Source organism: Drosophila gunungcola (assembly GCF_025200985.1).
Source record: "Drosophila gunungcola strain Sukarami chromosome 2L unlocalized genomic scaffold, Dgunungcola_SK_2 000008F, whole genome shotgun sequence".
NCBI lineage: Eukaryota > Metazoa > Arthropoda > Insecta > Diptera > Drosophilidae > Drosophila > Drosophila gunungcola.
In genome coordinates, this window is record NW_026453163.1 from 1698975 (window position 1) to 1713465 (window position 14491).

Here is a 14491-nt window from a genome sequence, read left to right on the forward strand (position 1 = left end):
GATTAAAAGATTGAAAGCAAACATACAAACAAAATTTGCCAAAGTATATAAAACTGTTATACAAGTGCAATTTGTTTTTACATGCTACACCCAAATAATTAATAGAGAAAAACCTTTGATTTTCAAATAATTTCGAAGTTTTGGCGACATTTTCTTTAGATAAACAGTATTCCTAAAATACTTTTAATAAGTTTGGCGTTATAGCGTTATCGGAACACCCTCGGCCACAAGTTAGATAAGGCCATTTAAAACTCTCTGTAACTAGAATGAAAGAAAATAATAAAATCTATTAAGTAAACGAAAAGGAAACCGTTGCACCTTTGGTTTAAAGTCAGCTTAAAAAAACAAATAAAATAAAAACAAAATATAAGCAAAACAAAAATTAAAACCCTGGACCTTGATAGCTTCAAAAAGTTGGCACTCCAAGATGTTTACCCCTTCGCTAACATTTTATAAAATTTCTTTCAGTTTTTCAGGGTATTTTTCCTATTTTTAAGGAAGGCTAGTGAAATTTTTCTTTTAAATGGCGAAATTTACCTGCATATATAACAAATTTAAGAGAGCAAAAATAAATAAACATCTTATTTTTAAGAAATTACATTTTTTACATTTTGTAAAATAATTTAAAAAAAGGCCTTTTATAGAAAACTTGTTTAACACTCTGAAAACATCAGTTAAAAACGGAAAATAGTAAAATTGGCATTTCTTGTGTGTCAAATAATTAAAATTTAGTAAGAAGTAAATTTCATGATTTTTTGTATTATGTCAGTGTTTATATTGACGTCGTTTTTTTTTGATGATGTAAGCCGACAGAGTAAAATTAATTAAATAATAATAACAATAAAATAGATTATTGCAATAACACGGTAGTATAGCACATAAACTGTTTATTGAATTACTTATTTTTTTAATTAAACCAACATCTAAAGTTTAACAAAAATTAAACAAATTTCAGATTTTCATAAGCTGATAATTATTTGCACTTTAAAACAATATTAAGTTAATTAATTTAAAAATTGGAAAATAGAATTGTGGTTGTATTAAACAAGCAAATTTCTTATGCTTCTAAGCATTCCACTTTAAGGTGATTCTCATATGTGCATGCGTATCCAGCGGATACCTTCAGCATCGAATTCCAAATAACAATTTATCAAACGAATTTTAACGATCGAACACATAAAAAATTAATGTGGCGCGGCAAAATAGATAGAAGGAAAAGACAGCCATCGCGATGAGATCTCTCTGTCACAGTGCAAGGAGAAGAAGAAATATTAAATAAAAAAGCCCAAATCAAATTATAGAATCGTAAAAGTATTTATTGCCCCAGGGTCCCCGAGGATTCTGATGAGGTTGATGATGGACCCCAGAAGCAATGGCTGCTCCCGCCTCATTATCTCTCTTTCCCGCTCGAGTGGCTTCAAGTGATTTGATTATTATCGGTTAATTGGTTGATCGTAAAAACTTTTACGATTCGTTCCCCAGCCTTTAAGTGGGCTCGCTTTTGGGAGCAACAAGTGCAGCGAGGATTCCCCATTGGACAGCGGACCAGTGATCAATAAAATCAGCGGCAATAAGCCGAGCAACCGGACGACTTGTCCACCATTTCCACTCAAATATCGCCAGGTGATGGCCGCGTTTATGGCTCCACCAGGCATTCGTCAAACATTGCCGGTCTTTAAGCCCGGATAATGTAAGCTTTTCGTCCAGGCCAGCTAATGGACCATTATCGGAGATATGCCAATAAAATCAGAAGCGAAATAATCGCAAGCATAATCTTAATTAAAATTGATTTATAAAATAGATTTTAAAATTTAAGACAAATTTCCATCTAATTTGTTTTTTTTTTCTTTTTGACTCTTGATTTAGGTTACCCTATAAATTTAGTTTCCAAAGCTTTATTTGAACTGTTATTTGCTTCCATTCAATTTTAGTGGTTTTTTTCATTGTCAATTCACACTAATAACTCATATAAGATATGTACAATCGTGCATAAAACTCTTGAAAACGTACTTATTTTGAACATCTAAAAAAACGACACAAACGCGAACTACATGGTGTTGGTGGGGAAAAAAAATAATAATTAATTAAAGTATACTCATCTTCAACTTTTCTTATGATTAACATTTAAGAATCAATAAATTAGAATTTGTTTTCTTTGGGGAATAAAATTTAATTTCGTGATTTTGTAAAAAGGTGCATTTTTATAACAAAATTCACGGCAAAATAAAAAATCTCACTGTTTGAACTGCGTTTTAAAATTAAATAAAAAATTAACTGTTTTGGACATATAAGCCCGTTGTGTTTTTTATCATTTATCATGTTTAGTAAATGTTTAAGTTTATTATATGTTACATTCAAATATTTTAATGTTTAATTTTACTGGGCCGTTTTTCTCTGGGTGTTTATACATGTATACATAGATTAGATGCAACAAAACCTTAAAATTTAACTATGTAACTAGTACATACATACGTATGTTTTCGTAGACTGCATACATTTTTCGTGGCAAAAGAAGATCCAAACAGTTTTTTTCCCTCGATTCGATAATTAATATACTTTCTTATTTTAATATGTATATAAATATATATTTTATATTTATTTTAATTTATATTTTTTATATTATTTATTTTTCTTTATTTACCAAGACACTAAAACTGAAAAATTATAACAAGAAAGGAAGCAAACATTGGCAAGCCAAACCCTTGCAAAATAACTATAATACAATTAAAAGCGTAGTTCTGAATTGTTAAACCGTTAATATATTCTAAAGAAATGTTTAAAAAAATTGACAGACGAATGGACAAACAAACGAACGGACAGACGGACATGTCCAGATAGACTCTCCTAGTAATGATGATCAAGATATATATATGTACATATGTATCTCCTTCTAAGACTGAAATTATAACACCCTCTGCAAGGGTATAAAAATATGCGCATGACTGACGACGTTAAGAAAATTTTAGCATTACTAATGGGGCCAATTAAATTTTAAACTCAAACTCGAGCCCATGGAAATGAAGTATTCTGCTGATTTTCAGTTAACAAAAAAAATGAAGTGTCGCTAGTTTAATTGTTTACGCAGCCAAAAAGAAATGCGAGAAAAGTTGTTTCCAACTGAAAAACAAACGGGAATCCACCCCCAACCCTTCTTGCTTTTTCGCACCCCTCTCAGACGCTCCCTGTCCCTCTCTCCCTCGCACACCGATGCAACGAAACAAAAGAACGAAAAAAAAGAGAGACTGACATGTCAAGTGAAGCGAAATCCACGAAGAAGCTGCAGAAAAGCAACAAAAGTTGTCAGCAGGGGGAGGGAGGAGAGAGCGAGAGGGCAGAGCACTCAAAGTGACGAGGACGAAATGCTCAAAAAGCAACAACTATCGTATGTTTGGCGAAAAAAAGGGGAAAGCAGAGAGGGAAACAATGGGCCCCTGTGTGCAAGAGAGATGGCGCATGCGAAACAGAGAATTTGTTTTCAACTGTCATAAATCTTGATTGTGATGGAATCGGAATCGGGACAAAAGAAGGGTGACGAAAAACGACAAAACAGATTTCACACATTTTCGGTGCGAGCGAGACAAGCGACCCGCAGCGATTTCCCCTGTTCCAGTTCCAAGCGTTCGCGTGTGAGCAATTCCAATTGGTGCGCAGGGGAAAAGAGAGAACGCGCTTGCGCCCTGCGCGCTCTCGCTCAACTCCGCGCTGTTCTGGCGGCTCTGCTGCTCTGGGCGCTTCTCTTCACTTCCAGTCCCAATTGGACCGTTACAGCGAACGTGCACGATCACGCGAGAAAAGCCAGCGCGCGGCGTTTGAAAAATTCGTACGGTAATTAATTAGCCGGAGCAGCGCAGCCGGGTCGCGCGAGCGAGATAGCAGCACATTTAATCACGCTGACAGCCAGCTGTCCTGCGAGTGTGGGTGGCACACAAGCACACACCAGTGCACAAGTGCGCAGCCGTCGCGTGAACGCAAAATCGAATCAGAAATTGCCGTCGCCAAATCGCGCGCTTCGTGTCTGCTCGTCAACGGCAGCGCAGCTTCCAATCGCTGCACTTCCCGTCCGTCCGTCCGCCCGTCGCGTCGCGTCGCGTCGCTTCACTTTTTCCACTCGTATCAATCAGCGGCGGCAGAGCGGCAGCGCGTCGTTGTTGTTTGTCAGTTTGACAGCAGGGCAGCGGCAGCGGCAGCGCAGCAGCAGCGGCAGAGGCAGCGCAGCAGCAGCGCCGCAAGAACCCGGCCAGCCGAATTCATTCGCCTTGGCTTTGGACGTTTACTGGGACTGGGACTGCGATTTGGACGGTGACGTTCATTCGCTCGCGGACGTTCACTCAAATAAGTTCATTTCGGGAATCGACGGAATCCGGATGAAAGACAAAGACGCACGCACATCGCGAGACGCGTGTTCCGCAGAATATTGAAACTGAAATACCTAGTGCGATTCGAGTTAGTTGCTTTTGCTTTCCGAGGCCGCCACCATATCTAGTCACAGTTGGAAATGCTAAGCGTCAGCTGGGAAAAGTCTCGCACGAAAATGCTCGATCAAGACTGAATAACGCACACGAGAAGCAACTAAAAACAACTAAGCCCACAAATGGTTCAACAAAGTATACGTAAAACAACCACAAAAACATAATATACCACAAAAATATATTTATTAACTAAACCTAAAGATAAACTATTACAAATATTTACATCTAAACGGTATTTTGCTCACCAAAATTACACTTACATACATTATGTAAACCAGTTACTTAAATCAACAAACCTAACGAAGTATACGATTCAATGCAATTATTAAATTAAATTTAGAGCCACACAACACACAAATTACAAATTACAAATTACAAAACGCCTCGAAACAAAACATAAACATAACAAATATTTAAACGTCATTTTTGTCTGCCATATGAAAATTTATAAATTTAAAATAAACACAAATTAAACAAAGTTATACGCTACGACAACAACAAATTCTATACGACAACGTACCAAGTGCAAAACAAAAAATAAAAACCCAGCATAAACAAATTTTATGAATATTGTGTCAAATTAAATATAAGTTCCAAATCCAATTGAAACGCCAGCAAACCTAGTAGTTTGCTAAACCAACCAACAAAGTTCCCGCAAATCCTCAAAATTCAGCAAAATTTAAACATGTTGCACGAGGCTCTGATGCTCGAGATCTACAGACAGGCGCTAAATGCCGGGTAAGTGTTCTAATCGGGAAATATGTTTTCTATAAACCATTAAAGTGTAGGAGAAAGTGAAAGAATCTGTATTAATGTGGTGAAACGAATTTAGATTTATCTTCAGAGTGTGTAGATTTTTAAAACTTTTTCAAACGCAAGTTCTTATTTGGGGCAGATAATGATACATATCTCATTTACAGAAGTGTTTGCCTGCATTACTAACAAAATCCGTAAGAAAAATTTAGTTCTTATAAATTTATAATTAAAATGATTTTAAATTGTTTTACCTTAAAAAAAAAACATTCACCAAACTTATCAGTTTATCAGTAAAAGGTAAAATAATTGTTGATAATTTTAAATTCATACTAAAGTTACATGAAACAACCATTAAATGTAGGAAAAACTATATGGCACAGCATTAGTTATTTGACGGGTTAAATTATATTTTTAAATCACCCTTCGGTGACTATAAATCATCCGTAAATAGAACAGCACATATCGAAAGATTTTTAATCGAAAGACCTTCATTCCCGCCTCTTTCGGACCAACTTTCCGTTGTGTCACTTTGAACTGATAGCCGAAATTGTTGAATGGCCCATTAAAATATTACTCTAGACTCTCGGCCCAAATCAGCGAAATAAATGTATCGAAAAATTATGATTTCGTAGCCGAGAACTGTGAGCATTTGATGATTGGCATTGGCGTCCGCGACGTCGTCGCACACCTGTCGTTATAAATTCAGCCCCACGCCAATAGCTCGGCCCATATATCACCACACCCACCCCTCGGAACTGACTGGGCGCAACAGTTCCCGAAAATATTGATTTACAGTAAGGCAGATCGGAAAAACCAGAACCCCCGACAGAACAAAGACCCAATCGAGTTGTAAAGTGCAAACGAAAAACTTGATTTGTAATCGGGAAGGTGGGGGGAAAGTTTCCGAAAATCAATCACAAATATCGGCATAAATTCGATGATCTATCTTTGGGCTATTAATTTGTGTGAGCGTTGTGTATCTGTATCTGAGTGCCTATGAAATTATGATTAAACAAGTTTGAGATACATTTTAGCGCTCGCACTCGCACTCGACCAGCAGAATCTGAGCAAATTAGTGGCGGGCTGAAAACGGGTTTGGCCATATGAACTTTGGGAGAGGGGGCGAGGTATTTGGGGGTGCATCTGGATCTGGGGTATTACTAATAGAGTGCGACAAATTGTCTCGCTTTGGATTGCTTTGCATGCAAATGCATACGAATTTTCAAGATTTTTCCAATGCGATGACGTAGCCGAATTGAATAAATCATGCAAAAAGTGAAAAACTCAAAATGCGCTACGCTCTGCTTGCCATCTTTTCCGCTCTGTCCCTCCCGCCTTTCTCCCCTCTCTATCTTTCCCTCTCTCTGTTTGTGTGTGTGTGTGCGTGTGAGCCTATTACGGGGAAGATTTATGTTCACAATTTGCCGCTGATTTGTGCGTGTGTTTGTGACTCTGGATGCATGTGTGAGTGTTTGGTAATATTTACTCTGTTACCTTAACGGATTAGTCATGCCTTGGTTTTTGTTTACCAGGTACAGTGTGTTACATAAGGTCAGATTATTGACTTGATTTTTGAGTTTTAAAAGTGAATAACAAAAAAGCCATATTATAGTAGGGCATGGTAAGATTTAAGCAATAAACTATTTGTCTTGCAATCTGTAGGGTTAGAACCAAATGTTTGTTACTTCTAACTCTATCCTTCAATTAAAACTTTCCCTAAACAGCTGCAAACCGAATTGTTAAGCAGCTTGTGTTAGTATCTTATTAAGTCCAAAGGAAGAACTCCCTTATTACCTTAAACCCCCACTGTTGCGCTTTATAGATGCATATCAACCTGTAACTCTCTCGATTATTAATGAGACATTTCAACTTGTAATTAACTGCACTTGCGGAGCTGGATATAAATCATTTTGATTTAAGCTTAATCGAATAACGAGATTTCAGATTATGATATGCTGGCGGGGAAAACTCGTTGCCAATGCTAAGTATTTCATACTAGACAAAACAAAACACAAAAAAAAGAGGGAAATCAAGTCGCTACAAAAATGCTTTGTATGCGGGCTTAATCGCCCCATGCAATCTGGATAGCTAATTAGCGGTGAGCGATCGCACTGAGTGTGTAATAACTACATATCTTTGATATGCTGTCACCTGGCAGGTGACTGAGTTGCGAACGCTGCGTAGAAAGCTGCACATGAATCAGATTTAGTTTGACGTTCCTTAAGGTCCCATCAATATTGCGTTAGGCCGGATCTGTTGTGTACTATCCATCAATTAAAGAACTGCCTTTGTGATAGGGACACTGTGACAAACCTCCTCCGAATCGAACAACTTAATGCCGGTTAAGAAGTTAGTTTTTCGCTGAGCGATCGCTTGTCGCACAATAGCACATGACAAATTGTTGACAACCGACTCGTTGGACAAACAAGACCGATTTAACGATATTCCCATTCAAATCGAGCCACATTAACTCTGTGTTATTGATCAAGTTCAGCTATTTCCGCCACGACTCGTCGTATATTCGGCCAACAAAAAAACCTAAACACACAACGCCCACACGCAGAAACACAAAAATATTATATAGAGCTAATCATCAAAAATGTATAACATTTTGCATATATTTCAAAGTCAATCAGACAATCGTTCAAAATAAGCTAAACGAAAGCCGAAGAATTATGTTACTGTGAAATATTTTCAAAGCAAACAATCGGGGCTATCAAAATTATATATGGTTTCAATTTGAGTGTTACACACTTGAACAAATCAAGGAAATAAAGTTTAGTGATTGGGTTTTTCGGTTTTTGTTGGCAAATCATTTTCCTTATTATTTTTTTTCGGGGTTTTCGCTGCTATGAGTGGCAATAAAATTTGTTTTATTTATTTCTTTTTATGCACATTTATGAGCGAGCCAATTAATTTATGCAAACTATGTGGAATTTGTGGCTGCCCAACCAAATGATAATTGCCGCCGAGTTTGTCAAATATTCGGATCGCATCTTAGATGCTCAGATGCTGATTATGATCAGCTTTGCTCATAACTCACGCCTAAAGTCTCGAATTAAACGCCATTGTTCCATATAGATTTTTACGACCCTCGAGGGAGGGGGGCAGTCTAAAACACAGCTGGCTGCGACAGTGTTTCATTTTTGTATTTCGCTTTTGCTTTGTGGCGCTCTGAGATTTGAATAACAAATCGAAATGTTGACATATGTTTGCCATTGTTGGCATTGTTGGTTTCCCTGGCCGGCGAATGATTTAGCACACCGAAACGAGGTACAAACCGAGCTATAAAGATTTCCAATGCTCTTGATTGCTTATCTACCGGTTCGCTCGAGAAGAGAAAAGTTGGACCCGTGAAAGTAAAGCAGAGAAAGCTTTATCTGGTGGATCGTTTCATTATTAAGCTATTGAGGATTGATAGATTGCTGATTAGGTCTTAATGACCAGTTTTATTGATTGACTTTGTATGAGAATGCGAAATTAAGATATTGGATAGCAAAAACTAACTAACAGCCTGCACCCAAAAAAATGAAATAGAAGTATAGTTTTAATACGTGGGTCTTGAAAGTAAACTACAGACAGTATTAATAATATTACCCCTATACTTTTTATTTTCATTTCTATACCGAAGAGTCTAAAACTGTAGTCATAGTCCCTTTTTTCAAACCACATAAGTTTTATTTCTATACTTTCGTGGTATTAATTGAATACTCATTTGGTTGAGAAATTTATGCAACAATAGTTTAGTTTCAATAGTTAGTATTCGATGTAGAAAAACCACAATGCCCACCTAAAAATTAACGTTAAATACCTATTACTTATACACACAGCTTTACAACATTTAATTTTTTTTGTTTTTTCGAGTTTTCCGATAGGTGTTATATTTTCAAATAGTCAAAAATAATTGTATTATTTAATAATTTCTTCTTCCTAAATAACCGTAAGATAATAATTATAATATCTTTTGCGTTTCGTTAATATAAGTTATCTAGTTTGATAGTTGATGTTCGATCTCAATATTCGAACATTCGATCTCAATATTCGAACATCAACTCGTTAATATAAGTTATCTAGTTTGATAGTTGATGTTCGATCTCAATATTCGAACATCAACTATCAAACTAGATAACTTATATAAACAAACATTTTAACAAAAATGTATGCATAGGGGTCCAACGATTAGATAGATTGTCATATTTTCACTTAAGTAATGAGTTAAAATGGAATACGCAATAATGCATTCTTTCACCCGTTTGTATTTGCAGAGCCCTGCCCACAGCTCGTCCGCGTTCCACGGAGTCGGCGAATTCCAGCGAGCGCTGTCCGTCGCACGACTCCAACTCCTCGGACAACGGTGCCGGTGGAGCCGGCAGCGGCGGAGTGGGGCACCGGATGGACGCCGCCGCCTTGTCCGCCGGAGTGATGCCCGGCGGAGTGGTGCCCTCCACCATGCACTCGACATTCCCGGCGGTGCCTCAGTCTCTGCCCGCTCAGCCGCCCTCGATGGAGGCGTACCTGCACATGGTGGCGGCTGCCGCCCAGCAGTATGGCTTCCCCTTGGCGGCAGCAGCAGCGGCGGGGGCGGGGCCACGCCTGCCCCTCCCACTGGCAAACGAGGCGGCGGCCCCGTTCAAACTTCCCCCGCAGGCTTCGCCCACTGCATCGAGTAATAACTCGGAGGCTCTGGACTTTCGCACCAATCTGTACGGTCGGGCGGAATCGGCTGAGCCACCTGCCTCGGAGGGCGAGGAGGAGGACTTCGACGATGGCGCCAACAATCCCCTCGATCTCTCCGTGGGCACGCGGAAACGGGGCCACGAATCGGAGCCACAACTGGGTCACATCCAGGTCAAGAAGATGTTCAAGTCGGACAGCCCACCCGCGAATCCCGTGGCCCCGCCCTCGGCCAGTCAACTCATGCCCGGAGTTAATCCGTATCTTGCGGCCGTGGCGGCTGCCAACATTTTCCGGGCGGGCCAATTTCCCGACTGGAATGGGAAGAGCGATTTGGTGGTGGATCCCCTCGAAAAGATGTCCGATATTGTGAAGGGCGGAGGGAGTGGAATGAGCAAGGAAAAGATGCATTCCTCCAAGGCCACACCACCGCAGGCAGCAGCACAACCACCAAAGAGTCCAGTCCAACCGCCTCCCCACCAGAATTCCGAGTCCGGAGGAGGATCGGCAGGCAGTGGTGCTGGTGGCGGCGGTGGTGGTGGGGGAGTTACCAAAGCCAGGCACAACATCTGGCAGTCGCACTGGCAGAACAAGGGGGTGGCCAGCTCGGTGTTCCGGTGTGTGTGGTGCAAGCAGAGTTTCCCCACCTTGGAGGCCCTCACCACCCACATGAAGGACAGCAAGCATTGCGGCGTGAATGTGCCGCCCTTCGGCAACCTGCCCAGCAACAATCCCCAGCCCCAGCACCACCATCCAGCTCCGCCGCCACCACCGCAGAACCACAACCTCCGGAAACACGGCTCGGGAAGTGGCTCCAACCACTCACCTTCGGCGAATGTGAAGAATGCCTTTCAATACCGAGGAGATCCGCCCACGCCGCTGCCCAGAAAGTTGGTCAGGGGCCAGAATGTTTGGCTGGGCAAGGGTGTGGAGCAGGCCATGCAGATCCTCAAGTGCATGCGCTGCGGGGAGAGTTTCCGATCGCTGGGCGAAATGACCAAGCACATGCAGGAGACGCAGCACTACACAAACATCCTGTCGCAGGAGCAGAGTATCTCCATCAAATCAGCCAACGCCAATGCCAACTCGGATGCCAAGGAGAGTCATAACAGTCTGAGTTCCGAGGAGAGTCGCACCCTCAGTGCTGTGCTCACCTGCAAGGTGTGCGACAAGGCCTTTAGTTCTTTGGGCGATCTGAGCAACCACATGGCCAAGAACAACCACTACGCCGAACCGCTTCTGCAATCCGCGGGCGCTCGCAAGCGGCCGGCTCCTAAGAAGCGCGAGAAGTCACTGCCTGTGCGGAAACTGCTGGAGATGAAGGGTGGAGCAGGAAATCAGGACGATCTGCTGAACGAAAAGTCCGCTGTGCAAGGCAAACCTGGCTTGGGTCCCGGAGCAGGCGACAAAAACGACGCCGCTCTCTTCGCCGAACGAATGCGGCAGTATATTACGGGCGTGAAGTCGCCCGAAGAAATGGCCAAAGTGGCCGCAGCCCAACTCTTGGCCAAGAACAAATCGCCCGAGCTGGTGGAGCAGAAGAATGGCAGTGCCAAGGCGCCGGGATCCTCCTCTGTGCTGAGCGCCATTGAGCAGATGTTCACCACGAGCTTCGATACGCCACCACGACACGCCAGCCTGCCGGCTAGTAGTCCCTCCAACTCGTCCACCAAAAACACCTCGCCAGTGGCCTCCAGCATACTGAAACGGCTGGGAATCGACGAAACCGTGGACTACAACAAGCCCCTGATTGACACCAACGATCCCTACTATCAGCACTACAGATACACCAGCAGCGAGAGGAGTGGCAGTGAGTGCAGTGCGGAAGCCAGGCCGAGACTGGATGCCCCAACTCCCGAGAAGCAACAGCAAACTGGGGGAGGGCACGAGGAGGAGTCCTCCAAGCCGGCAATAAAGCAGGAAAGGGAGCTGGAGTCGGAGTCGGAGCCCATTAAAATGGAGATCAAGTCTGAGCTTGCGGATGAGCAAAACGAAATCGAGGAATCCACCAAAATGGAGGCGGCTTTGGTTAATGGAACTGCTATTAATAATAACAACAACAACAACAACAACGTGGAAAGGAGCTCTCCGAAGACACCGTCGTCCGCAGCCAGTCCGCAGACAAGGCTGCTCCCTCCACGAAGTCCAGCCGAGAGTCAAAGATCAGCCACACCAAAGTCACCCGCCTCCAGCCACAAATCCTTCGACGGCAGTTCGGAGGGCAACAAGAAGTACCCCAGTGATTCGCTGAATGCCCTGTCCTCCATGTTCGATTCCTTGGGCAGCACTGGCGCAGGGGCGGCCAATACCAGGGCTAAACTCGCCGCAGCAGCTGCCGCCGGAGGTCCGGAGTCGCCGGAGAACCTCAGCTCCGGTGGAAACTCACTGGCGGCCCTGCGACAATTCTGTGTGAAGAAGGAGAAGACCGCCTAAGTCCGCGAGCCGAGACGAAAAGCGAAACCGAATCGTTTGCCTTGTTTTCGTTGTTTCGAGCAAAACGCATTTTCAACATTTTTTGGTTTGCCAGCGCCTCGCTTCCGCCCCCGAACCCCAAACACCCAAAACCCTCCTTCTGCGCTAAACGGGGTTTTGGTTTGGGTTCAGGGTGGGTCGCTGTCTGGCCTCGCGAGCCGAGATTCAAGTCAAAGTGCCACGGAAGGAGCCATCGGACACATCTGTCTGTGAAACCATGGCGGCATGACGACACTTTGTATTAACCGGACAAAGAAACGGAATGGGACAGAAGACTCCGCCAAAGAAGTTGAGGGATTTGGCGCTGATTGCGACGGTTGTGCTGACGAGTGTACAGATGAGAACGGAATGATCCGAGATTCGCCGCCCGGCAGTGGGGAATGTTGTTATTTTGGCCCAACACGATTCCTGCCGCGTCCAGTTGCTCCGGCCCATCAGCGAGCAGCAAGGCCTGCTTTTTCAAGGTAATTATCGCAATCATTAAGGAATTTAGCAGCAGTTTCCAAACTTCTAAAGTGCGGAGTGAGATGCAATGTATATTTTATAAGACACCTATTGAATTGGTCCTCTGGCCCAATATTAAAATGTCAGATAATTTGTTTCTATAATAAAAAAAAAAAAAAAGAAAAAAAGTTCTGTTAAAGTAAAGATAAAAGTTTCGGAATAACCAATTCAATATGCATATTATAAAAACCTAAAGACCTTATTGCTTCATTGTCCGTTTCTCAATCGCACGTGTTATAATAATCAGTCAAAATATCATATTGTATTGGGAATTAATGAGAATGAAATTTATTTTTTCTTGATGTTTTAAAATAAATAATCTTATTTTGGAGTTACAAGACCAATGTTTTTATTAAACTATTAAAACTATTATATTGAAGTTTAGCTTTAGTTTTATTTTTAGGTCTATTTTGTTTTGTCTCTAATTGAAAACAATTGCTTATAAAACAATAAAACCATTCAAGTTTTACAAATACTGTTCCTGAGAAACATTTTACTAACCATTCCCCTCTTTGCTTGCCATTTTAGGATGCAAAACAGAAATGCGCCACTTTGGAATCCTTGAAAGACTGTGGCTTGCCAGCTGATCGGGGGTGGAATGGAAGCTAGACGAAACCCTACTCCCGAATTCACGAGCCCTTGTTGGGGCTGACACATGCCTAGGCAAAGAGTTATGAAATTGGAAAAGAAAACATTGTGATCAAATAAAAGAAAAAAGTTTTTATGGAATTATCAAGATGCATTTAACTTAACTGGTTGGGTAGGGAAAACCAAAAGTCCCCTTTGCTTAGGCTATGTTTAACCACTTTTACTTGCTTTTTTGTGAGTGGTTCTGCTCTTGTTGTGCCCGAAAGGAAGGATGGTAAAACATAGCTTCAGATCGGCACGGGGTTCATTTTTGGCAGCCGAAGGCTATCCAACTCCTTTTTGGACTCCGTATCCCTGATAATCTTTAGGACAACTAGCATGAGTAAAAGTGGCACCACCATGACCAGAACCATGGGATTCAGAATGAGCTCGATGAGGCGCCATTGCTCCCGACTCTTGAGGTATTTTCGACGATCGAGGGGCCGTAGGCGCAGGGAATATGGCTTTTGATTGATCAGCGATGGCTGGATGTAGTTCACCTTGCGAGCCCGGTACTTTCCCTTGCCGGTTATCTCCACCTCCACGGGCTGGAAGTAGATGTCCGGGTGCTCAGCCTGCAAGATGTGACTCCCATTGGGCACTCCAGACATCGAGAAGCGTCTATCCAATCGCACGAATCCCTTGAACTCTCCATTATTTACCGAAACTGTTATGTCCCGCAGCCATGACTTGGGCAGATTGAGTTTCCTATCGGGTGAAAGGATAGTGCCTTCGATGGTGTACATAACGAGTTGGCAATTTTCACTTTCCCAAGTGCCAAGTTCTTGGTTAACTAGGGCGCTGCTCAGGCATACCATTGATATAATCACAATAATTTTATACATTTTAAAGGTCTAAATTTCTTCAAGTATGCTTTCGAAGTAGTTGCTGCTAAGTGCTTAAGCAGAACTCCCATCTGCGATTGTGAATAGTAAAGCAAGGAAACATATGTTAGTATTGAACTATAATATTCGGTATCGAACTAAAAT

The 14491-nt window shown here is 42.0% G+C and overlaps 2 protein-coding genes across 2 annotated transcripts; one reads left to right on the top strand and one right to left on the bottom strand.

Annotated features, from left to right (window-relative positions):
- Positions 1-3747: 3747 nt before the first annotated feature.
- LOC128253339 (protein teashirt) lies at positions 3748-12479 on the top strand. Its single transcript, XM_052981659.1, has 2 exons — positions 3748-5207; positions 9491-12479. The coding sequence occupies exons 1-2, from the start codon at positions 5155-5157 to the stop codon at positions 12330-12332; spliced, it is 2895 nt and encodes a 964-aa protein (XP_052837619.1). The 5' UTR covers positions 3748-5154; the 3' UTR covers positions 12333-12479.
- A 1271-nt stretch (positions 12480-13750) lies between these two features.
- Positions 13751-14248, bottom strand: LOC128253445 (ER membrane protein complex subunit 7 homolog). The gene has a single exon (XM_052981833.1). The coding sequence runs from the start codon at positions 14246-14248 to the stop codon at positions 13751-13753; it is 498 nt and encodes a 165-aa protein (XP_052837793.1).
- Between the last annotated feature and the right edge of the window lie 243 nt (positions 14249-14491).